At 43.4% G+C, this 23,635-nt stretch overlaps 1 protein-coding gene across 2 annotated transcripts in view; it reads left to right on the forward strand.

The window, feature by feature from the left end:
* Positions 1–23,635, forward strand: part of NEMF (nuclear export mediator factor) — a 453,826-nt gene that overhangs the window by 89,127 nt on the left and 341,064 nt on the right. For both annotated transcript variants that reach the window (XM_085627010.1, XM_085627011.1), the window contains exon 5: positions 23,085–23,233. In XM_085627010.1, the coding sequence (XP_085483136.1) occupies positions 23,085–23,233 (149 nt within the window). The remainder of the gene's footprint in view (positions 1–23,084; positions 23,234–23,635) is intronic.

A 23,635-nucleotide genomic window follows, 5' to 3' on the forward strand; every position in this document is an offset into this window, starting at 1 on the left:
GCATGCGACCCTCTTTACAGAAACTCTGGGCTAACCACATATGTTTTTTACTCGTCTGGTCCCTTTAGTCCCAAGGATGTTCTAGCTGCCTTGGCCTGTGTTGCCGCTGGGCGGGCCCCAGGCTTGGATGGTGTTCCATCTGACCTTTTTCTTAATAACAAGACCTCCTGGAGCAAGTATATCGCCTAAATAGCGAACGCTGTGGCTGCAGGAGCTCCAGTGCCCAAATCCTGGGGGGGTGCTATTATAATCCCAATATATAAAAAGGGTGATAAAACCCTCCCAGGTAATTACAGGCCCATCAGCCTAATTGACACAATCCAAAAAGTCATTGGGAGGATGGTAATGAATGAGGTACTCACTTGGATAGAAGACTATCGGATCCTTTCTAGCTTCCAAGCTGGTTTCCGCAAATTTACCAGCACTGTGGACCAGGTGTTTCGCTTCCAACAATTGCTCTGGAAGGTTGTCACGTTAGGCAAAGGCAGTCTCTATGTCACCTTTGTGGATTTAAGAGCTGCCTTTGACCTCGTCCCCCCGAGAGCAACTCTGGAGGGTCCTTGAAAAGCTTGGGCTCCCCTTGGAACTATTGACCTTAATTAGGAGGCTCCACGAGCCTAACTTTGCAAAAATACAATGGGGAGGCCCGGGGGATACAACCCCCGAGTTTCCTGTTGAGCGAGGTGTGCGCCAAGGCTGCGCCATGGCACCCACACTTTTTTCCCTGTACATCAATGGAGTAGTTGATTACATGCTTCAAGTCAACACTGATGCTCCCAAGTTTTTTGTAAAGACCATGGCTTGGAGGTCAATGTGTCCAAGACTAAACTTATGACATTCAACCCGCACCCAAGTTACAGAATAGGCAAGCTTATAATGAATGGCCAAATTCTCGAGGAGGTAAAAAACTTTGCCTATCTGGGCATACACGTGTCTCAAAACAACAAGTGGAACAGACATCTGCAACTGGCCACGTTGAAACTTACCCAGATTACGGGAACGCTGGTTAACGAGCACAAAAAATCCCTTACTAAGCCGGTTAAACCCGTCCTACAAATATATGAGGCAAAGGCCCTAAGCTCAGTCCTGTATGGGGCAGAGCTTTGGGGTTTCGACGCACTATCACCCCTAACAGCTGTCGAAAACAAATTTTTCCGTGGCATAATTGGCCTCCCACAAAGCACGCCTCTGGTCCCATTGCGTTATGACCTAGGTAGAAAGGCCATTAAGGACTTGGCCAAACTTCGTCCGGTCTTATACTGGAGGAGATTGTGGATTACACCGGAGCTACGGCCTTACGCAATGGGCATCATGGATGTAATGCAGGCCGACAAGTTCCACAAGATTGGGTGGCTCAGGAACCTCCGTGAATCCTTGAAAGACCTGGGAATGGAGGGTCTATGGAACGACCCAGTTGCTGCTGTGTTTCCCGCGAAAAAGCTCCTGAAAACGCTTTACTGGGAACGGGTAAATCATAGGGTGTGGAGTGACTCTACTCCTCCCACGATGACCAGTCGATTTTTAGAGGCAAAGGCCACCCCTCTCTTCGAACCTTACTGAGATCTGATCACCATACCAAGAGACAGGAAACTCTATTTTCAACTCAGAGCAGGCTCCCTCCCACTCAGGGCTCTAACTAGTGGGTGGTTTGGTGTAAGCGCAGGTACCTGCCCTGTCTGTGGTGTTAAAGAAGAAACCATTGCCCACTTCTTGTTTGTTTGCCCTGTATACGCTAACCCCAGACGATTCTGGCTTTCACCTTTATGTAAATTACTGGGCACAAGGAGCTCCGCTGTAGCTATTAGAGTCTTATGCACAAGCACTTTACCTGTCCACTCAATTGCTTTAGCCAAATACTTGGGCTGGGCATGGTCTCTAAGATGTAACGCCATCCGGGGTACTGAGGAGGCACACTCGTAGGGCCCCAACTACTGATGTTGTTTGCTAAAATTTTTTACTCTACTTATTGTTTTTATCATGTATCTGTATTGTATTTCATCCTAAGTCTGCTCTAATGTTTAATTCTTTTCTTAAATTGTAAATTTTAATTATTTATTGAAAGATTTTATATATTTCTAGTGAATGCGATTTTTTATAATTCTGTTTTATGTACATGTTTGTGTCTTGTATGAATTATTTTTTAATTCGAATAAAGACTATGATGATGATGTTATGGAGGTTTGGTTGAAAGAATAGGGATCCGGTCCCAGTGAGAACTCAAAGATTTATGCAGTTTGCGTTGATTATATAAAGAGATGATGTCTGGTATAATGAGCAGCTGCATTCTTTGTAATTCCAAAAGTATCAACAGGGGCACTCCCAAGGTGGAGTCTGTTGTCCTGGTCAAATTTGGAGATTGCTAACGGTGATAGTGGCTTGAACCTTCTGAGAATAGTCGAGGTATAAGAAAATGAACAAAACTCATTTCTCATCTTGTACACGCATTGTTTTGAAGTCCATGATCATCCCTAGGATCCTCACTTTGGTTGAGAGGAATGGCAGGGGCCCTAGTTCTTGAGGCCAGGTAGTTGAAAAACAATGGTTGGTCCATTTGCCGCATGCTACTATCTCGGTTGGCCCCAGTAGTCCCATTATCCAATGGTATAGGGGTAAAGGGCTGCTGGATTTTTTTCAAGCTCTAAAATGCTGTGTGTGTTATCCACATTGGTATGAGCTCTGAGATTAAGAGGAGGAATGAGCATCTATTAGATATTGTATGCAAAGGAAACCGAATGCCGGTGCTACTATCTTTGGATGGGGAAAAAATCATTTGATATGGTTGACTGGACTTTTATGAGAACTGTCTTAGCAAAAGATGAGCTGTAGGGAAGGGCTCATGACCTCTGTGTTTGCTGGCTTAAGGCTCAGAGAACCAGGATTAAGTTGAACATAATCCTATGTTGATGGATTCACATCGGGCTAGGAATCAGACTGGGAACCCTGCTCTCTGTCTACTGATTTGGCTTCTCCCTGAAACCACCAATGCAGCAAATCCAGACCAACACACAAATTAAAGATACCTGACTGTAAGGAAATGAGTAGAAAATAACAATGTGTGCTAATGGCATATTGTTGTCCGTGACTGACATAAAAGGTTCACTGGCTGACATCTTCAAAGAGCTGGACCTATAAAGCCGTGTGTCATGATTCAAATTCAACACAAATGAATCCGAGGGTCTTGAACTTGCACTAGGTCAAGAGGCATTACAGTCATACAAGGGAACATCTCCATACCAGTGCAAGCAACACCATTAAATACCTAATGGTGGACCTGGTGGGCAGGCTCACAAAAAAATAAGAGACCAACCTAGCAAAGCTACGTAAGTCACTGAAAACAGAACTAGCACATCGGAAGTATAAACCTCTATCTTGGGTGGTTGCATAACCACGCTTAACATTAATACTCCCTAAAGTGATGTATGCTTTCGAAGCACTGCCAATAAACGTAGACAGAGGGTACTTAGAAGGACTGCAGAAGTTATGCTTTGGCCTTTTATGAAGAGACAAGACGGCTTGCATAGTGGAAGGACAGTGCAGGCTGGGCCCCCTTGATGGAAAATTGGGGTTCCAAACATAACTACATGTGGCTTAACTATGCTATCTGTTTGAATGGACCAGGAAAGTAGTGGATAAAGGCTGGTGCATGATCTCCCACAGGTTAAGTGGAGGACCCTTGTGTGAGGTGCCCTCGTCCTGTCGTGCACATAGATGCATCCACTTGTATATATCCCCAGTGACAAGAGCAAAACTGAAACTCAGTAGGGTTTAAAAGCAGTCCCTTTACTTTTCCATCACTATTCATCCTGCTATCGGGTAACAAGAATTCCCCCCTAAATGCTCAGGTGAGTGTGGTGGGTGCTGCACGATTAGAGACCTGTTTCATAGTGTGGAAATTAAAAATTTTGACCAAGCTAAGTGAGACTTCTGGTTTCCAGAAGTTCAGAGTTTCGAGTATCTACAAGTCAGACGTTGATGGTGCATCCGAAGGACAGGCTGGGGCCTCTAGGGTGCTTACCCCTTTCAGAAATTTCTACTGAATTATGACTTAAAGGGTAACATCACCTCCTATATTTACAAGATCCTTGATGACCCCAAAGCAGATTAAACATTGCCCTGTCAAAAGATAATGATGTCAGAGAATGGGATAAAACTAGACAAGAATAAATGGGGAGATGTAGTGGCAAGGGCAGCTAACTTTACGAGCAGTGTGAGATGAAAGGCAGCACTCCAAATTACTATACCAATGGCAGTACACGTAACATGAGGTGCCTTGAGCCATTTAGAGGGCACCATTGTTGGAGGTGATATGTCAGGTGGTTTTAATTACTGACCAGCTGTGGTCCCTGACCTCTGTGGTCTTGGCCTAGATTGACAGATATTTTGGAGGATGCCCCATGTGAAATTGAGGCAGCAACAGGGTCCTACCTAGCAGGGTGACAGAAGGTAAGTCCGCCTAAACTCTAGAAAAGGAAAGGTCATCTCTCATCTCTCACATGCTGATACAGCTAAGAAATGTATAATCGGAGGTGTGTCTACACCTTCGTGCAGACTCCATGTGGCACCATAGGCTGTGGTTGGTGCTAGCAATGGAAAACATGCCCAACACAGGGAATAAAGAAAGAAAGACATGCATACATAGTCAGATGACCGAACTCCACCACTTACGTAGATCAAGTCAGTAATGGGCATTGCGGGATAGCTGGAGGGTAGTGAACAGGAAGGGATGGGATAGTTGAGAAATGTGATCGGTGAGGTATTGATGAACTACAAAAGCACAAATGTGTACTATTTTGTTGATATCAAAATGGCAAGAAAATGTACTGAAACCAATTGGAGAAATGAGATCATATAGAAGGTGTTAGAAATGGGGGTCTCTAGTTGGCAGAGGTAGGTGCCTTTGTCCAAATAGGGACCCTTGTTTCTAGTCAGGGTAATGGGGATACACTTCTAAAATAACCCCTACTCGCCCCCTTGATAGCTTGGCACAAGCAGACAGGCTTATCACAGAGGCTGTGAAAACGGTACAAATGGACACCACACAAGGTTAGAAAAATAAGTAATCTTTATCTAAACCAAAACAAGACCAAACAACAAAAATCCACTACACAGTAATACAAATATGACTTTTAGATTATAGAAATAGTTCAGTTCAAAGCAAATTGCAGATTCAACACTTTTCACACAAAGTAGCTTGGATGCATCACGCAAACAAACAAAACGGGCTGCAGGGAATGTGATTCATCGGTTCCTCACACTCAGGGAAGGTAATGCGTCGGTTCCTTGCTCCGGGGGAGGTGAGGCGTCGGTTTCTTACTGCAGCGCAGGGGAGGTGATGCGTCTGTTCCTTACCAGAGAGGAGGTGATGCGTCGGTTTCTAACTGCGTGGGGAGGTGATGAGTGGGTTTCTTACAGCATCCCCCAATGATGCGACAGACTTGGCGCCATGATGCGACGATCCAGAACAATGCGTGGATTCTTGCAGCCACACAGCAGGGCTTGCGTCGGAATCGGTGCAGTGATCTCGGACTTTGGAGATCATTGCACTCGATGGGGTGTGAGGCGATTTCGCGAGTCAGGGCAGGCACTGCAACAGTTTTCTTCGGCGATGCATTGGAAACGGGTACAGATGAGTTATGCTTCTTCAATGTTGCGTTGATTTTCCAGCTCCCAGCAGAAAACAGTTTTCTAGAGGTCCAAAACAAAAGCAGGCACCTCTTGCAGGTCAGAACTCCCAGCAGGGTAGTTCAGCGGAGCTGGTGGTGAAGTCTTTGTGTCTCTGAGACTTCAGAACAGGAGGCAAGCTCAGTTTCAAGCCCTTGGAGATCTTTTCCTCAAGCAGGTGACAAAGCAAACAGCAAAGTCCTTTTCTCCTTTCCTTGGCAGTAAGTAGCCACTGCAGGCCAACCCCCAGACATCAAACAGCACAGGGGCAGTATTCCTCCTCAGCTTCCACAGCTGTTCTCCTTGGCAAAGGTTCCTCTTGATTTCCCAGAAGTGATCTAAAAGTCTGGGGTCTGAGCCCTCTTTTTAAACACAAAAATCCTTTGTTCTCTGAAGGCAGAGAGTGTCTGTACCCAGCCAAAACCAGTTCTGTTCTCTCTGGTGCAGCTTCTTGGCAGGAGGTGGAGACAGCATTGTTGAAGGCAGACCAGGACCTTTCAGGTGAAAGGAAATCTCCTCCCCCTACTCTAAATGCACCCCAGGTCTATTCAGCCCAGCCCTGACTCATCAGACTAATGGAGCCGCTGCCCCACTCCAGCCCCTATCATCCAAAAGCCAGACATGCAATACACAAAACTAACAGAGGCACACTGGATGGTTAGGCAAATACCTACTTTCTAAATGCGGTATTTTCAAACACAGAATGCAAAAATCACCCTCACTAAAAGATGCATCTTAACATTCTGAGTTCAGGCATATCAAACTTTATTTTCCTACCTTGTTCCCAGGGTCAGTTATGTTTATAAGATGTTATAAACACACTCCCCATTCTATCCTTTGGAAGCAGGTAACCTTGCAATAGTGAAAACACGAAATTGGCAGTTTTTCACTATCAGGACATGCTACACACATCAGACCATGGCCTACCTTTCACATAATGCACCTGCCCACAGGGGTACCTTGGGCCTACCTTAGGGGTGACTAACATAAGGAAAGGGAAGGTTAGGGACTGACAAGTGTTTGCACTTGCCAAGTCGACATGGCAGTCCCAGACTGCACACAGGCTTTGCAATGGCAGGCTAGAGTTACATTTTACAGGATGCTTCTGTGGGTGGCACAATCAGTGCTACAGCCCACTAGCAGCATTTGATTTACAGGCCGTGGGCCCACAAAGTGCACTGGACTAGGGTCTGACTAGTAAACTATGTGCTAATCATGGAATCACTAATCCATAACAACAATTTACAAAGGGACCACTTGCACTTTGGCACTGAACAGCAGTGGCTAAGTACCCGAAGCATCTAGACCAGCAAAACGGAGTCCAACATACAGCAAAAATACAGGAGGTAAAGGCAAAAAATGCAGGGGAGACCCACGCCAATGGTGCCAGGTCTGACAGTAGGCTGATGTAAGCATTGATAAATAGAATAGCAATGGTTGGACCTTGGAGTACATCAGTTATGGACTTCAATGACTCTGAGGAGGAGGAGGATGTGAAATGATGAGCAATCTGTAATTCATGTAGGAGGTTACCTATTCACTACTATCCCTTAAGCTCTTATGTCATTAAGTCTCTCTACAAACATAAGTGATATACTGAATCAGAAGCCAATGAGAGATCAAGTAGGAAGAGTACCACTACTCCAGTCAAGTTGATTGAAGTTCTGATCTTGTGTAGGTGGCTGTCATTGCTGTTTCTTTACCATATTCAGGACGGAATCTATTTTCATAGTCCAAGAGCATGTTATTTTCTTCAAAGAATGACGATATTTGAATGCACAGCTCTTTTAGGATAGGTTTTATGTAAGCAGTTTGAGGTCGCTTGAAAAGGTTCCAGTTACTAACCAGTAAATGATGATGGCTCTGACTAGGATGGCAACCAAGCTTTTAAGGAGGATTTTCTTGGATATGGGTCAGTCTTGGGTCTGCTGATGAGCCCCAGGATTTTGTAGCAGTTGAAAACATTGTTGTGTGGCAATGGAATGGAGTAGGAGGCTGTTCAAGGACAACTGCTGACAGGATAGTTGTAAATGGCAACAGAACAGAAGCCTATTGATATATTTTTGAAGCAGAACCACCGTGATTGTCCCCTCTTCAATAAAGTGTGCCACATACCTTCCGAGTGGGAAGCTCCCATGCCCCATACATAATGAAAAAACGAATGCCCTCTTTGTGCATTGTGAAATGGATGAGAAAAAAATAGACCCTAAGTGGAAACCCTTGAAGTGAGCTCCAGGATTCCATACCATTATAAGTACCTTGAACAGACTCCCTGTCAGTGTGGCCAGATGCATATTCAGGTAAGCTAGCACCAAAGTGGGAGAATTAATTATGAATTTCCAGAATATGACTGAAGATACTGGTCTAGTTCACACTACCTAGCATTAGAAGTACAAGTACATAAATGCACTTGCTAGTAATAGATCTGTTTTACATTATGCTTTTAAGAGGTTAGTTCTGTGTAGGGCAGTTAGGCTTTCGAAGATGGAGGTGCATAGCAGAGAAGATAAACTGTATGTAATGTGGAGTGATAAATTTCCTCACAATAGATATGTAGGTGTGTAGGAGAATGTAATTTGAGCTATCTCAGCTAAGCAAAGAACAGTCAAGTAACAGGTGATTGGGTTGAATTGATTGACAGTGTTTTAACAGCTGTTCTCTACGTAATGGACATGTTGAGCTTCCCGAAGGCGTGGTATGTGGTGACCAAATGATTGCACACCACCAGATGGATTGAGAATGGGGAGAATTGCTGCAGGGTTAGTACGGTGTTAAAAATGTCCTTATGGGGAGAACTGATTAGTTCATTTCCCATTCAGCTAGAACAATTGAACTGATGTGACATTATTGCATGACCAATTAGCATCTGACAGGATATCCCTCCTGGTGTGTTTTAGTGCTAGAAAGGTAGAACTCTCACCAGATTTACCATAGGTTAATATATTTTATTAAACTTTGAATATTGATGACCCATAGCTAGGTCAGATGTGTATTAGTTAACAGATGAACAAAGGGTTTTATGCAAGAGGCTTCTCTAGAGCAAAAGTGTCACCTCATCTTTTTAGTTAACCACAAGGACAAGCCGCTTGTCAGTAGGCTTTGTACGATAGGAAAGATTACTTTCTGTCACATTCAGAATAGAAGGATGATGCAAGCTCTTGTAATGTAACTGGTCTTAAGATGAGTGATAGATGCTGATGGTGTCTGAGTGGGTGACCTCTTATGCGCTGGAGTATGTGCTTGAATGAATCTGTAAAGTTGCTATGATGTTGATGCTGGTCTCTGAAGGGAAAAGAGAGGTACACGTGGATCTCGCCCACAGGTCTCTGCTCTGCCCCGCTAGCGTGGGTGGCAATGACCTAAGTCCATCCCAAGCGGGGGGGAACCCTGATAGTTCAGTGCCTGAAGCTGAACAAAAATACTGAAACAGTGGGATACAGGTACTGGATGGCCAAGCACTAGACCTTGTTGAGTTACTATCAGATTGATTTTCAAAAGCTTGCAATGTAAAGCAGGAAGCCCTCATGAGGTGCAGAACACAGAGGCATTTTCAAACCTAGACCTGCCAGTTACTTTGAAATACAGTAAGAAGCAGTCCCCCAGCAAATTTCCTTTGAGAATACCAATTGCATTGGGTTTGATACATGGCCCTGGTTGGGAACCTTACTTCCACACATTTTCTTGACAGAAACTGTAGCCACAGCTCTATATATTGGTAGACTCGAGATTGTCATAGTGGGAATCAGCCTCACACCTGCTCACATAACATAGCTGGCAGTTGACATAGCATAGTTAATTTAATTGAGATCAGTGGAAAGTTTTTTTCTATTCCAGGACAACATCAATGACTCCAATTCCTCACACAAAATCTCCCAACTGGCGTCAAATAGTACTCTTGTATTCTAACATTCTAACAGGGGAAAGGAATAATACCAGTAACATGGAGGGGCAGAAAAATAGGATAGAACCATGTCCATATGGGACATACATTGGGCATATTTGAAAAGCGTAGTGATATACAGTGGGTTTTCTTCGTAATTTATACGAAGGAAAGTCTTAATTTTAATAAAGTCACGGAGGTGAGTATTGTGCTTTCTTAACTTGCATGTATGTATCTAGCAGCAGTCAAGATATACTGGAAAGAAAAATAAATCTCAAGAGGCTTAGAGACAACTAGCCAATGGGATACAAAACATAGTCTATAGTAACCACCAATCAGCATAACCTATAATACTTATATTGACTGCGAACAGTCCTCTTTTCTTGTGTGAGCAGAAAACAAAGAAAAATAGAGAACACAATAGAAATTGCTAAAACAAAAGTGAACATATCTTGAAAAAAGTCTGTGAATCTGTGTCCCAATGAGAGAATTGGAAATCCACAAGGATAAAAGAAATCCACAACTGTAGATGATGCTTGATGGTCTGCTGAGGATGCAGGTGGTAATGCCGGTGTAACTGTCAGGGTGGGAAACGTACCAAGTTAATGTAATGTTGAGGTAGGATTATACTCACTTCTCTGTCTTTAATAAAATGAAGACTTCCCTTCATAAATTACTAGGAACATCTGTTTATTGCAAGACCGAAGGCTCCTATAATGCTTGTTTAAAGCATTTTAATTACAACAGAATATGCAGCAAGTGTAGGTTTACAATAAAATATATGAAAAACATTGTCATTGGACCAATCAGCTGATCTCAGAATGTCCTCAAGATGGGAACCTGGCCAAAAAGCTTCAGATATCATGGCTCCCCTGGAAGAATGAGCTCCAAAAATAAAAGTATCAGTCTACGCCAGGGACATGACCCATTTGATCCAACAGACAAGAGTAAGGTAAGAAACTAATCTGTGGGGTTTTCTGAAGAAGATGAGGAGCTGAGTGCCTGAGGATGTTCTGAGAGGAATAGTGGAATAGTATGTTGTTAAAAAACTTTGAGGCACTTTCCAACACAAAGTTTAGGTTGATCAGGGAAAAACAGGTGGAGCACAGTACATATGTTTTTGTGCATTTGGTTATAGTGAACAGCACACCTGTAGGAGTAAACTGTCAAGAAGAAATATCTAAATCTTTAACATCAAACAAACGTTTAATTGAGATGAGGCACAATAGCACAGTAAGTTTTGCAGTCAACATTTTTTATGTAAGCATGCAATTATCAGGCCAGGAAATAAAAAAATTCAAAACGACATTGACATCTCACAATTGACTGTACTTAGGAGTAGGAGGATTGCAAAATATTACTACCTTTAATAGTCGACAAACAAGCGGATGCTCATCCACCGATTTTCCTTTGATCTAAGGATGGTTAATAGAAATGGCTGAACTGTAAGTCTTACCTGCACTGGCTTCGGTGGAGAGGAAATTGAAAATGTAAGTTATATCCGCTGAAGGGATTAAGAGATTTTTCCAAACACCAGCTTGACCATAAAGACCATGCTTATTGAAAAGCTTTGGAGGTACCTGGCGCCCAGGATTTATTGATGTATTCTGTAACTTCTGGCAAAATGAAAGGGAGAGACTGGGAATTTCCTGCTGTCTTCCAGGCTGAAAGAGAGAGGGAGTTGTTTAGTACTAGATTGTGTGGATGGCCCGATGGGTCCCGGAGAAGATTGGGAAATAATGGAAGCAGGACCGAAAGCGAGGTGGGACCCTTCGCACTCCCAGATAATAGAAAACACCACTCTCCCATACGGAGGCTCAAACATGACGAAGCAATAAACACAACACCACCTGGAAAGGGTTTTCACTTTATAAGATGAAGCACATCAAACACGCAACTGTTAAATGCATGGATAATAATGTGAAATTAAATACAAGCAGATTTTGCTGGACGTCCTGCAGAAATCAGAAAGATATATACACTAAATACATCAGATGATTACCTTGGATGTTCACGCAGACTCTCACACATCAAAAAGTCAATACTCAAAGAAAACACCTCAGATGATTATAGCCACTGGAAACTGAAGGTGCACATAGTCAGTCCCGCATCACAATGGCAACAATCAAAAATAAAACACCTCAGATGATCATAGCCACTGGAAACTGAAGGTGCACACAGACACTCACACATCACAATGACTGTTATAGCCACTGGAAACTGAATGTGCACACAGACAGTCACGCAACACAGTGGCAAAACTCAAAAATAAAACACATCACCTGGTGCAAACTTCTTCTTATCCCACTCCAGACTGGGTGATTCACAGCCGGGGTCAGTAGCCTCAGCAACCAGATTCCTGCACTGAAGATGCGTCCACCTTTCAGCCTCAAATCCCAGTTTCTAAGTTAACAAACCCCTGCTTTATAATCTCAAAACACACTAGAAGGTTTCAAGAGGCGTGCCTCTGCGCTGAGGAAACTTACTGGATTTGGCCATTTTCCATGCAAGCATTCCAAAGGCAAAGGAGTTCTCACGTTTCTTCTGCATTCTCATGTGTTCCATCCTTTATCTTAATGAAGTTTACGAAAGTTTCCAGCAGTACATTCAACAATCTCCAAAAACCAAGCACTCTTGAACGTGAGTTCCCTAAACAACTTGAGTAATCTGGGGGCCTGCCTGTGCGCACAAAAAGCTCAAGCAAGACAGAGTCAGTAATCAAGATGACATGAGGGCATTTCAAAGCCAATAGTAAGAACTTCCTCATACTTCCCAATGTACAATACAATGCACATTTGTGTACCACTGCCTATAGCATCACACTCTTCATCTCCCAATGTACAACACAATGCACATTTGAGCACCACTACTTATAACACTACACTTTGAGACCAAGAAGTACATTCTGCATCTCTCTCTCTCATGCTTTCAAATGCACATCCCACACTTTCTGTTCCTGGCAAGGCTGTTCTACTCTGTGACAGCTCCCACTTTAAAACTTAAGAGATACGAAAGAAATCTTCAAGGCAAGAAAGGCACATGCAGAAAAAAATTATGTAAACACCAAAAGTCAATTAAAATCATGGTAGTCAAAGGTCATCAAGTGGTTCAAAAGATAGGAGTGCCTCTAGCTCTTCAGAACCATACCTGAGATTGCCAAAAGGGAACTACGATGACCAGGGTGGCCTGTTGTTGTCTGACTTGAGTTAAGACTTGGTTCATCAAAAGAAAAGGAAGGAAAGCGTAATTTATTTGTGGGGCCTGTCTTGCAAAAAGGCATCTGAAGCCAAAGCCAAGGGGATCTGGTCACCAGCTGAAGAATTGGGTAAAGTGAGAATTGAGTTGTTCGCAAACAAATCGGGTTGGAAGAGACACCATTTGTGAAGTAAAGTGTTGAAGATGGACGGATGAAGTCTCCAATCGCTTGAGTCGTGAAGATGACTAGAATGCCCGTTAGCTATGGTGTTGAGGTCTCCTGGTAAAAATTCTGCGTCCTGAATTTGGTACCTCCGGGATGGTTGATGTAGAGAACTGCGGTAATGTTGTCCATCCGGAGGAGTATTGAGCAGTCTACCTTGGTTTTGCTAGGCTTTTGATGGCAAGGGAGCCAGCCAGCATCTCTCAACAATTCATGTGCAATGTGGACTCCTGTTGAGAGCACATACCCACAGTCGAGACTGGTTCATATCGAGCTCCCCACCCCATCCAACCTGCATCGGATTCTAACACAAGATCAGGGGCTGACGCAAAGATAGTTTTGTCGTTCCAGGCATCTAAATGGTCTATCCATCATTGGAGCTCTAGTTGAGATTCTTGATCTAGACTGATAGAGTCGGAATAAGCAAAACCCTTGTGTAGGTCTCAAATCTTCAGTCTTTGGAGAGCTCAATAGTGGAGAGGATCTGGAAAGATGGCCTGGATGAACAAAGAAAAAAACCCACTATTCTCGCCATAGGTCTGAGGGAGATGGAAGAACTGCGAAGAGTGTTGAGAATCTCTGATTTGATGGATTTGACCTTTGCTAGAGGTAAGTGAAGCTTTGTTCTTGAAGAATCAGTCAGAAAACCTAAAGAATCCATTTGAGTGGAAGAAACAAGAATGTATGTCTCTTTGTTGATGATGGACCCCAGATCTGAAAGAAGAGAATAAGTAAGGTGCGATTGTGATTGAAGGGTATGAATGTTTTGCCACATTAAGGGATTAAGGTCGGTTGGCAGGGCTGGGGCACATCGGATCGCTTTTTAAAGAAAGTGTGTGACTGTGTTTTTAACTTGTCAATACCTATTTCAAAGATCGTGACTTTTAAAGATTATTGCGTGTTTTGCACAAACTTATTTTCATTACACATCCGCTCTCACTCACAGCGGTTCACTTGCCTGAGCTCACGTTTCCGGTCCGTCACGGCTACCTAGTGCCGATTGAACGGAGAAACGCGCCAGGCTTACCTCCTCTATCCTCCAGAACCACCCCCACTTCATGCTGATTGGCGGGCTGCTTGGCGGGATTGTGGGAAGTTAAAAACGGGAGGCTTTGCTCCGCGCAGCGGATTAAGGTCGGTTGGCAGCGCTGGGGCACATCGGATCGCTTTTTAAAGAAAGTGTGTGACTGTGTTTTTAACTTGTCAATACCTATTTCAAAGATCGTGACTTTTAAAGATTACGTGCCAGGCTCACCTCCTCTATCCTCCAGAACCACCCCCACTTCATGCTGATTGGCGGGATTGTGGGAAGTTAAAAAACAAAATGCTTTCTCAAACGCGCAGCGGACGCGCGCAGCGGGCGCGCCGGTGGCGCGCCGAAGGCAAGCCCGTCTGCACCCGTCCGCGGCCGTTCGGGGCCAGGGGCCACTCCTAATGCCCTTTTTGGTAAAAATTCCTACTCGCATAAGGTATTGAAAGCGTGGCAGGGCAACTCTCAAATCCTAGAGGAAACCAAATGTATTCTTGAACAAGAGGGACTATATCTACATCGAACTGATTTTCCAGAACTTGCTCTGGAGAATCACTATTACAAACACACTGAGAGCCACTGCTTCCTCTCCTAAGGCCCAGAAAGTCACAGGACTTACAGTTTGTTATTTAAACTCCCGATCCATGGTGAAACATCAAGCTGAAATCTCATTGTTGCTCCAATCAGACGCCCCAGACTTTCTCCTATTAACGGAAACTTGGTTGACCGATGACTGTGTCCCAGATATCTTAGCAGCTATCCCCAATGGCTACTATATCCTTCAAGCTAACCGCCCCTTGGGGAGAGCCAGAGGCAGGGTTGCTGCTATTATTCGTAAGGAATATCAGTTCTCTAGCTTAGAGGTTACTGGTTTGCCCTTGACGGAGTTTTTGATTTTAAAATTTGATTCCCCTCAGTCACCTTTTATTTGTGCCCTTTTCTATAGACCTCCTGGCAATATGTAAATGTAAATGTAAATGTCAAGGTACTTATAGAGCGCACTCATACCGCTGTGGAACCCCTCCTGGCTTTCCCTGTGAAGTGTCCACTCCTGGGCACCCCCAGGGTGAAGCCAGGCATCCTTAGCGCTGTTGGGGCCGGTGTGGAGGCTAAGCAAGCTATTGCCCAGAGTTGCAGCGTGGGGCCCGTGATTAGAATAGGCACCGAGGCGAGAATAGACAGGTCCGAGGAAATTGAGCCCGAGCCCCGCCGAGGCAGGAATCGAACCCTGGTCCCTGGCCAGAACTCTGCTTCAGGGTCTGCCGCTCTAACCATTGAGCCATTTCCCACAAGCACTGGGAGAGATGATTTCTCATCTTGTCATCAATTATGCCAAAATTCTCATAATCGGGGACTTCAATTATTGGCCCTCCGATAATCGGGAGAGTCCTAGTTCGAAAGAATTTACTGACCTACTCACAGGGATGAATTGTACCCCACACGTGAGGACGGCCACCCATATAAAAGGGCATATGTTGGATCAAGTTTGGACCTCTAATTTAGAGATCTCTACCCTTATAATATCCCCGTGTGTCTGGTCCGATCATTATCTGATTCGATTTACTCTCCAATGTATTCCTTCCCCTAAAATCCAACGAATTGAGAACCAACTATCCAGGAATTGGAGACGAGCAGATTTGGACCAGTTCCGGTTATACTTGAAGAGCTCTACCCTCTCCGACCTCGAAGATTTTCAGACATAGGCAGAGAGCATTGAACTCTGGTTAAAGTCAGCCAGCGATCAAGTCGCCCCCCTAAAAAAAATCAAGACTGTGAGACCTTACGACGCTCAGCGCTGGTTCTCGGAAGACCTCAAATTAAAGAAATTGGAACTCAGACAAGCTGAACGGCAATGGCGCCGTCACTACCTCTCGGAAAAAAAGTTCTTTATTTAACCTTGATGAAAGAATACAAGAATTGGATTACTTCAACCAAGACCAACTACTTCTCGCGAAAAATAATTGCGGCCTCCAACAAATCCAAAGAGATTTTCGCTATAGTTGACCAACTCTCCAAACCTGATAAAGTCACACCTAGACCTGCTCCTTCTCAATTCTTATGCGACTCTTTAAACTCATTCTTCATGGAAAAGATAGCCATTATTAAGGCCAGTATTCCTCCTGGGGCCACTGCTTCGCACGTTTCCAACAGCGAGCATATCCTTCGGGAAGCTTTTACCACATGCCCTGACCCGCCCAGGTCATTTTTGAATAATTCGCTGGAATAGGGTATGGTCCCAGTCTCCTTTAAAAGAGCGGCAATTATTCCAATCTTGAAAAAAACAGGCGCTGATCCAACAGTTCTTAGCAACTATCGCCCCATCTCTTTGCTACCTTATCTAGGTAAGGTCCTAGAGACCCATGTAGCCAACTGCCTGAGCTCCTTTGTTGAACAGTTTCAGATCCTGGACTCCCACCAGGCCGGATTCAGACCTGCGTATTCTACCGAGTCAGTTATCCTGTCTGTTATGGATGTACTCAGGGAGGGAGCGGATTCTGGCACCCCTCAGGCCCTGATCCTTTTGGACCTATCGGCTGCTTTTGACACGGTTGATCATGATGTTCTGATCAACCGTGTCGCCAATGCCGGAATTCGGGGCTTGGCTCTGGGGTGGCTCTCCTCCTTTCTGAGAAATCGGTCTCAAGCGGTGCGCCTCGCCGGTTTCTCTTCAATAAAAAGGGATATCACCTGTGGGGTTCCTCAGGGCTCCTCTCTTTCCCCGCTCTTGTTTAATCTTTACCTTCTTCCACTAATCCACTCATTGAGGGGGAAAAAAAATGTTGAAATCTTCAATTATGCAGATGATCTCCAACTGGTGTTCAATATTAATATCTCTGCCTCATCTGAAGCCAACGTCCAAGATACGATGGTCATCATAAGTGACTGGATGAACAACAATCAGCTGAAGCTGAACCCGGATAAAACGGAGTTGATCCTGACAGGAGGCACTGCTAACCCCTGGCATTCTAATTTTTGGCCCCCTAAACTCGGTAATCCCCCTGTACCTACTGTCTCCGCCAAGAGCTTGGGGGTCATTATCAGCAACGATCTCTCGATGAAGGCCCAGATCGGATCGGTGGTCTCAGCTGGCTTCTTTCAGTTGCGCAGACTGAAGAAGATTAGTAGATTCTTGAGCAGGGAGGCCCTGATTCTGGTTACTTTTGCCCTTGTGATCTCTCGCCTGGACTATGCCAACTCATTGTATGTTGGCATTCCCGCCTATCAACTTAAGCGTCTCTAACTGGTTCAGAATCAAGCAGCTAGGATGATTTTCTCACACCCTAAATGGTATCATGTTAGTCCCCTTATGAAAAGCCTACATTGCCTTCCAGTGAGTATGCGCGGCCTTTTTAAGATGGGTTGCACCATCTTTAAAGCTCTACAAGACATTCGTCCGATCTTCATCTCAGCGCGTTTACACCGCTATACCCCTTCTCGCAATCTCAGATCCTCCCATCTGAACTTGCTGGAAGTTCCTATAGTTAAGCGAAAGAAACATGGCGGACTAAGATTCTCCGTCCTTGCCCCACAGTTCTGGAACTCCCTTCCGGTGGAGATCAGGTTTTCAACTTCTCTGGCCCAGTTCAGAAAACAGCTTAAGACTTGGTTGTTCACGCAGTCCTACACCGATTAAAGTATTCCTCCTGCTCACTACCTCAACCTTTTCCTGAAGCGCCAAGAAACCGTTGGTGTACGTGCGCTTAATAAATGCTTTTAACATAACATAACAATATCGTCTAGATAACTGATAAGTCTGATCCCCTGAGATCGGAGATAGCCTACTACAAGCTTTGGTTTTTGTAAAGCACCATGGGGGAGAGAGGAAAATTCATGTTTTTCCCTGCCATTGGAACTGAAGAAACATTTTGTGATTGTGCTGTAAAGGGGCTGTGAGGTATGCATCCTGTAAATATAAACTGACCCTCCAGTGGTGCTCAAGTAAGGGATCTCGGAGCTGGATGATCGTCTCCACTTTGAAATGACCTTAGATCACAAACTGATTGAACTGACAAACATGGATTACAGGTCTCATCTTTTTGTTTTTCTTCAGAACAAGGAATAGGGAACTGAGAAAATCTGCGAGATTAGGAGTGGAAAGTTGAATTGCTTTTTTGTGTAGCAGAGGCTCTATTTTTAATGAGGTGAGGTTAAACATTTCAGATGAAAACTTGGAAATGCAGTTTGAAAAGGTGTTGCATAACCCTCAACTGTGTTTGAAACTCAGGGATCTGAAGTTCAAGATTGCCATTTTGGTAGAAACAAACAAAGTCGACCTCCTACAGGAAGTTGGTCAAAAAAGAGACTCACCTGTTTGGTTGTGTATCTGAAGTTCATTTGGCTGCAGAAACCTCTGCCTCTTTGCGGGTAGAACTGAGGCTTGTGGAAGTTACGGCCAGTAAAGCGGCACCTGCTTCTACTGACCCTTGCAAAACTTGTTGGGAAAAAACGTTTTGGAGTGACTGTTGAACCGTTTCAAGGGAGGTGAATGTGGAAACATCTTTGCCAAGTTCTTTTATAAATGAATCCCCAAATATAAGTCAGCCTGCTTTTATTCCAGGATCCATCGTAGCCAGGTTTGCAAACTTGGGATCGAACTTGAGTAACAGTCCTTTTCTCCGTTCATATGTGATTGCAGAGTTAGCATTGCCCAGTAAACAAAAATCTCTTTAAACCCATTCCCTTTCGCGGATCCTTGCCAAATTTGAGAAAAAAATGTGAGCATTAGCGGGTCAGGGATTGGGGTGGAGGAGATATTTAAAGACAAAGAAGGTCTAGGACATTCAGATTTTAATTTGTTCCATGTTTGCTTGTCAATAGGTAATCTAAGTCTGAAGGCTATATAATCTCCCACGTGCTCTGCAGGAAACTATTCTGTGGAGTTAGGGTGGTGTATGAGCTTGGGGTCATAGGGATACATTCTGTGTCCAGCACAATCTTTGCCCCAAAAGGATCGTGCATGGGTGAGGACACCTTAGGTTTCTAATAAGGAAGGGCTGAAAAAGGAACTGTATTCCCAAAACCATCCTTGTCATCATCCATATCCAGATCGCCCAAGTCATCATCTGTGTTGTTATTTTTTAAAATGCAAATTGCAGGCGATTTATTAGTGACATTGTTTTTAATGTAATTTACATTTGGAAGCAGTCACTTTATTCCCCTCCTTAGAAGGAGGCCTGGGAGGAACCACATCCTCAACCTTGTGTGAGGAGACCTCACTAGTCACCAGCGCAATAGTTGGATTAGTTTTGGATTGAATACTAGTAGCCAAAATGGGGATTCTCATAACTTTGCGCTTTCTGCTTTCCCCAGCAGAATGTGCCAAATTCGTCTTTAACATCAGATTTACGACTGAATTTTCAATATTCTTTGTCACTTTGTCCATAGAGGCTGCCACCGCCTCTTCATCAGAGGACTGTATAAACTCATTATAATGTCTTAAAAATTATCCTCATTCTCATCATTCGCCTGTAATAAAGGAGAACTATCCAACTTCATCGCAAAGTAATTGTGAGGAAAACCTATATCAGGGAAAAAAGGGGTTAAACTTGATGAAGGAGGCGAAAATACACTGTCTCCTCCCTAAGGGAGTGTACACGCCAAGAGAAGACCTTAGACTGAGACGGAAGGAGCGGAGAGAACAAAAGTGGGCTGTGCCCCTGAGCGGGAACAAAGCTCAGAGACTCCACGTTGGAGGTACAGGCACCGATCGGAGCTCGAGGAGAGAAGGCTGCCTCAAGTCAGGACCATAAGATGGCCCACAAAAGATAAAAAAAGGATGAGCTAATGTGGAAAAACGAGGCAATTTCTGGACGCGAAATCCTGAGGCAAACCTGACATGAAGAGTGTTGTAATACAAACAAAGTCCACATGTAGGTTACATGAGTAGGTTTATTAAGTCTTTGTTACAGGATATTCAGATGGTAAATAGTCAATAGGAAATTCAGCCCCACCAGGAGCAGCCTCCCTGCTACTCAGCCTGCACACTCCAACTGACACTCAGCACATCACCAGGCATCCATTCAGCATTCTATTCATCACCAAGCACTCCAGCACTCTTCCTGGCTGAGCAGTAGGGAAGATGCAGCTAAGGAAAAGGAATGGCAACAGTTGGGTCACAACAAAGAGCATCTTCACAACAGCAACTATAATGGCGAATGTCGTCGAAGACGCATAGGCAGCACGTGGCACACAGAGCGTGTGAGGAATAAAGCTGCAACAATTTACAACGTGACTGACAAAGTTAATAAAAGAAAGGCAACAAAAAGACCATATAGTGAAAATACAATTGTAACAATAATATCAAAGAAATGATGAGAATAAATAATACTTATCTTGACTGTGAGCAGCAAGAAAAGAGGTCTGTTCGCAGTCAACGTAAGTATTATAGGTTATGGTGTATGCTGATTGGTGGTTACCATGTACTATGTTATGTATCCCATTGGGTAGTTGTCTCTAAGCCTCTTGGGGATTTGTTTTTTTTCCTCAGTATATCGTGACTGCTGCTATATAAATAAATGCAAGTTAAGATAGCATAAAAGAAGCCTCCGGTCTTGCAAAAAAAGTCTACTAGAAGTTTACAACACTGTGCAACCATTGTTTGTGCAGGAACCAGAATTCCATGAGGTGAGGTAAACACCACACGCCATAAGGTTTCAATGATCGTTTTTTTGTCAGGTCAAACATGGCCACGTTTATTTGGTGAAAATCTTGTGGTATATTCCGTTATGTGCAGTATTTGGTGTAGAAAGCAAAAATTCTGCACGTAACTCCCGTTTTTCTAGAGGAAAAAAAGGACCATATCCCAAACTGATAAATACTGCATCCCACTGTGTTGGTATTTGCTGGGTTGGATAAATGCCTTCGCCTTTCATTGCTACTTTGCATTGGGCCTTGGAGTAGATTTATAGGATTTGTATTATTATTAAATTCTCAATTACTGGCTGGGTACTTCTGGGAAACTGCAACATTGGTAGCTTCCCGTAAAAATATACCGTACATTTCCGCATGTGTAAATGTTTAAAAGACCTCCTTTTGCACATACTAATTTTTTTTTTTCCACATTGAAATTATTTTTCCTTTCCAAAAATCCCTTCCTCTCTTTCCCAACTTTCATGGGGTCTTTTCTCCCCATTCCCACCCTGGACTAACAAATGCTGCTCTAGACAAGAACAACCCTCCGGTTATATTTTGGTTGGGACTATGCTTTGCAGACGTTAATGAATGTACGCCATCTACAACATTTGTGGGTGTTCCATTGTTCCGGGCCTTCCCACCTTTCAGTTATTTATGAGTGTAAATTCACTTTTTGGGAATCTCAAACATGAATCTGCACTGTTAGATTACGCCACTAGCACATGTATGTTAAACTTAGGATCTCAAAGTGCTTTTTAATATCTTCCCCCCCTTTCATCCTAATGTCCACACCTTTAATCACTCTTGAAACGCTTAAGTCTGTCTATACGTGAAGTTATAGTTTAATGTCTTCACCATTTACACCTCCATTTCTATTACTCTTCTGGTAAGCATGTGCACGTCCATGGAACAAATATCGCTGGGCTTGAAATGTAACTAAGATGCAGAAAATACATTTTCCGAATGTAAATTTACATTTATAAGTTGAACTTATAAATGTTGAAACTCTGACACTATTGTGGATTTCCACCTTCACAAGTTCAGGGTTAGGAGCTTGATTGTGGTTGCAACTCTGAAGAAGTAAGTCATAACTCACGAATTTGTAAGGTGATGGGAATTCACATACCTTGTAGAGGTAGTTTGTCATCTTGGAAGCTCATGTACATTTGTTCCTGACAAACACTAAAGTGTGTCTTGGGTGTCGGAGAGGGGACGGAGCATCCCCATATTAAATAGGCTGTAGCTAATGGCCTTTTTAAATAGGGATATATTTCCTCATGAAAAAGAATGACAAAAAAAGGGTTGTTGCATAGTTGTGTTTCATGTACGCATGCAAAAATTTCAACTTGGTGGAAATTCTTCATGCATATATGTTATAAATTCAAGTATCTCCTGACGTAGTTTGCCTTCTCTACTTCTTGTATTTTTTGGGAATCCCAAAGGAGTCGGATATTTGTTCCAATGAGAAAAGTAATCCTATGAAAAAAGATGTATAACTCTTTTTCTTTGGATTTTGTGAATTGGGTCCCATATAGACAAGCCAATCCAAAGTAAGAAAGCTCAGTCTTTGTTGTACTGCCAGCACAGCCACCTAGTAGGATGAAAGGGGGCGTGCTAGCCTTCTTCGGGTAACTCGGTTCTAAAAATGTCCTGCCGCAGGTGTCTTTCCCACCTATGATAGCCTATATTGGATTGGAAATTCTAAATGTGTTAATTTAGTAAAACTAAAAGTGCACCTTGGCAGGAAGTTCTGTCAAATTGCATACCACTGCTGTTATACAGTTAGGCAGTAGTGACTGAACTGGGTGTGAAGTGACAATTTTATCCTCCTGAGAAGAGATCCTTTTCAGGGTGGACAAACTGACATTTGACTCACTAGATATGTTTTGGGATGGAAGGTCTATTCAGCACACAATGGTTCCTGTTTTCCCTTGTTGCACCACTTGAGGTCTGGCTGTGTTTCCTATTTGTATGACATTGAAAGAGGTGGGGAGGGTACATCTCCTATGGCATTTGCAGTGTGCCATGCCTATACTCGTTATTGCCTATACTGTTAATTCCAGGTTATTGTTTTACTGCACAATAAAAAGTTAAACTGGCGCATTTTAGCTAGAGTATATAAATCCATCTCCATGCACACTTTCTTATTGTTATTTTGCATTTATGTAGTACATAGTCAGAAATTAGCATGGCATCGAAGAACTTTCAGTGGTCTAGGGATGGCTTTCTAAAGGATTCTGAGGTTTACATCACAGATCAAAGGCTGAATAGGTTTATGGAGATATGCTGTGAGTAGAGTAGAGTGGAGTGGAGTGTGCCCCAATATTTGTCATCAAATGCCTCTATGCTGTAGCTATTGCATTCTGCAAAAGGGCATTGTAGTCACAAATGAAAACTTAAGAGCGCGAAAGGAAACAGGGCCATGCTGGTTTTTCAGTATTCCTTGTTTGTTCTCTTTGCAGGGAAACATTGTGCTTACAGACCACGCATACCTTGTTTTGAACCTCCTCAGGTTTCGCACAGATGAGGCGGATGATGTGAAATTTGCAGTGCGGGAGCACTACCCAGTGGACCACGCCAAAGTTCCAGAACCTTTACTTGATGTAGAAAGGTAATTCCACGTTTGGCCAATAGCATATCCAGTCTATAGGAATTATGTCGGCCCAGGATATCATTGTTCTTCATTTTGTACTTTGCATTAGTCCTTGGGCACGATTATATTCAGCTTGGGCTTTAGCCGTCCTGGCATACAGAATTCACAGAATTTCTGAAAAATAGAGATTGTGCTGTAGTGTGCATTGCTCGCTTAAAGGCCTTTGATTATTTCATATCTGTGTGAGTAGAGGGTTTACTGTAGAGTTTATAAAATATGGTGTTATTTTGAAGGGAAATATTTGATCTACATTCGTTCAGACAGGTATTTTAGACACTGCCTAGATAATTGTAAACCTCACACAGAAACTATGGTCCATGCACACTCTTTGTAAAGTATGAACGACAGGTATATTGTTTG

This window comes from Triturus cristatus, chromosome 9, assembly GCF_964204655.1.
Source record: "Triturus cristatus chromosome 9, aTriCri1.1, whole genome shotgun sequence".
Classification (NCBI taxonomy): domain Eukaryota; kingdom Metazoa; phylum Chordata; class Amphibia; order Caudata; family Salamandridae; genus Triturus; species Triturus cristatus.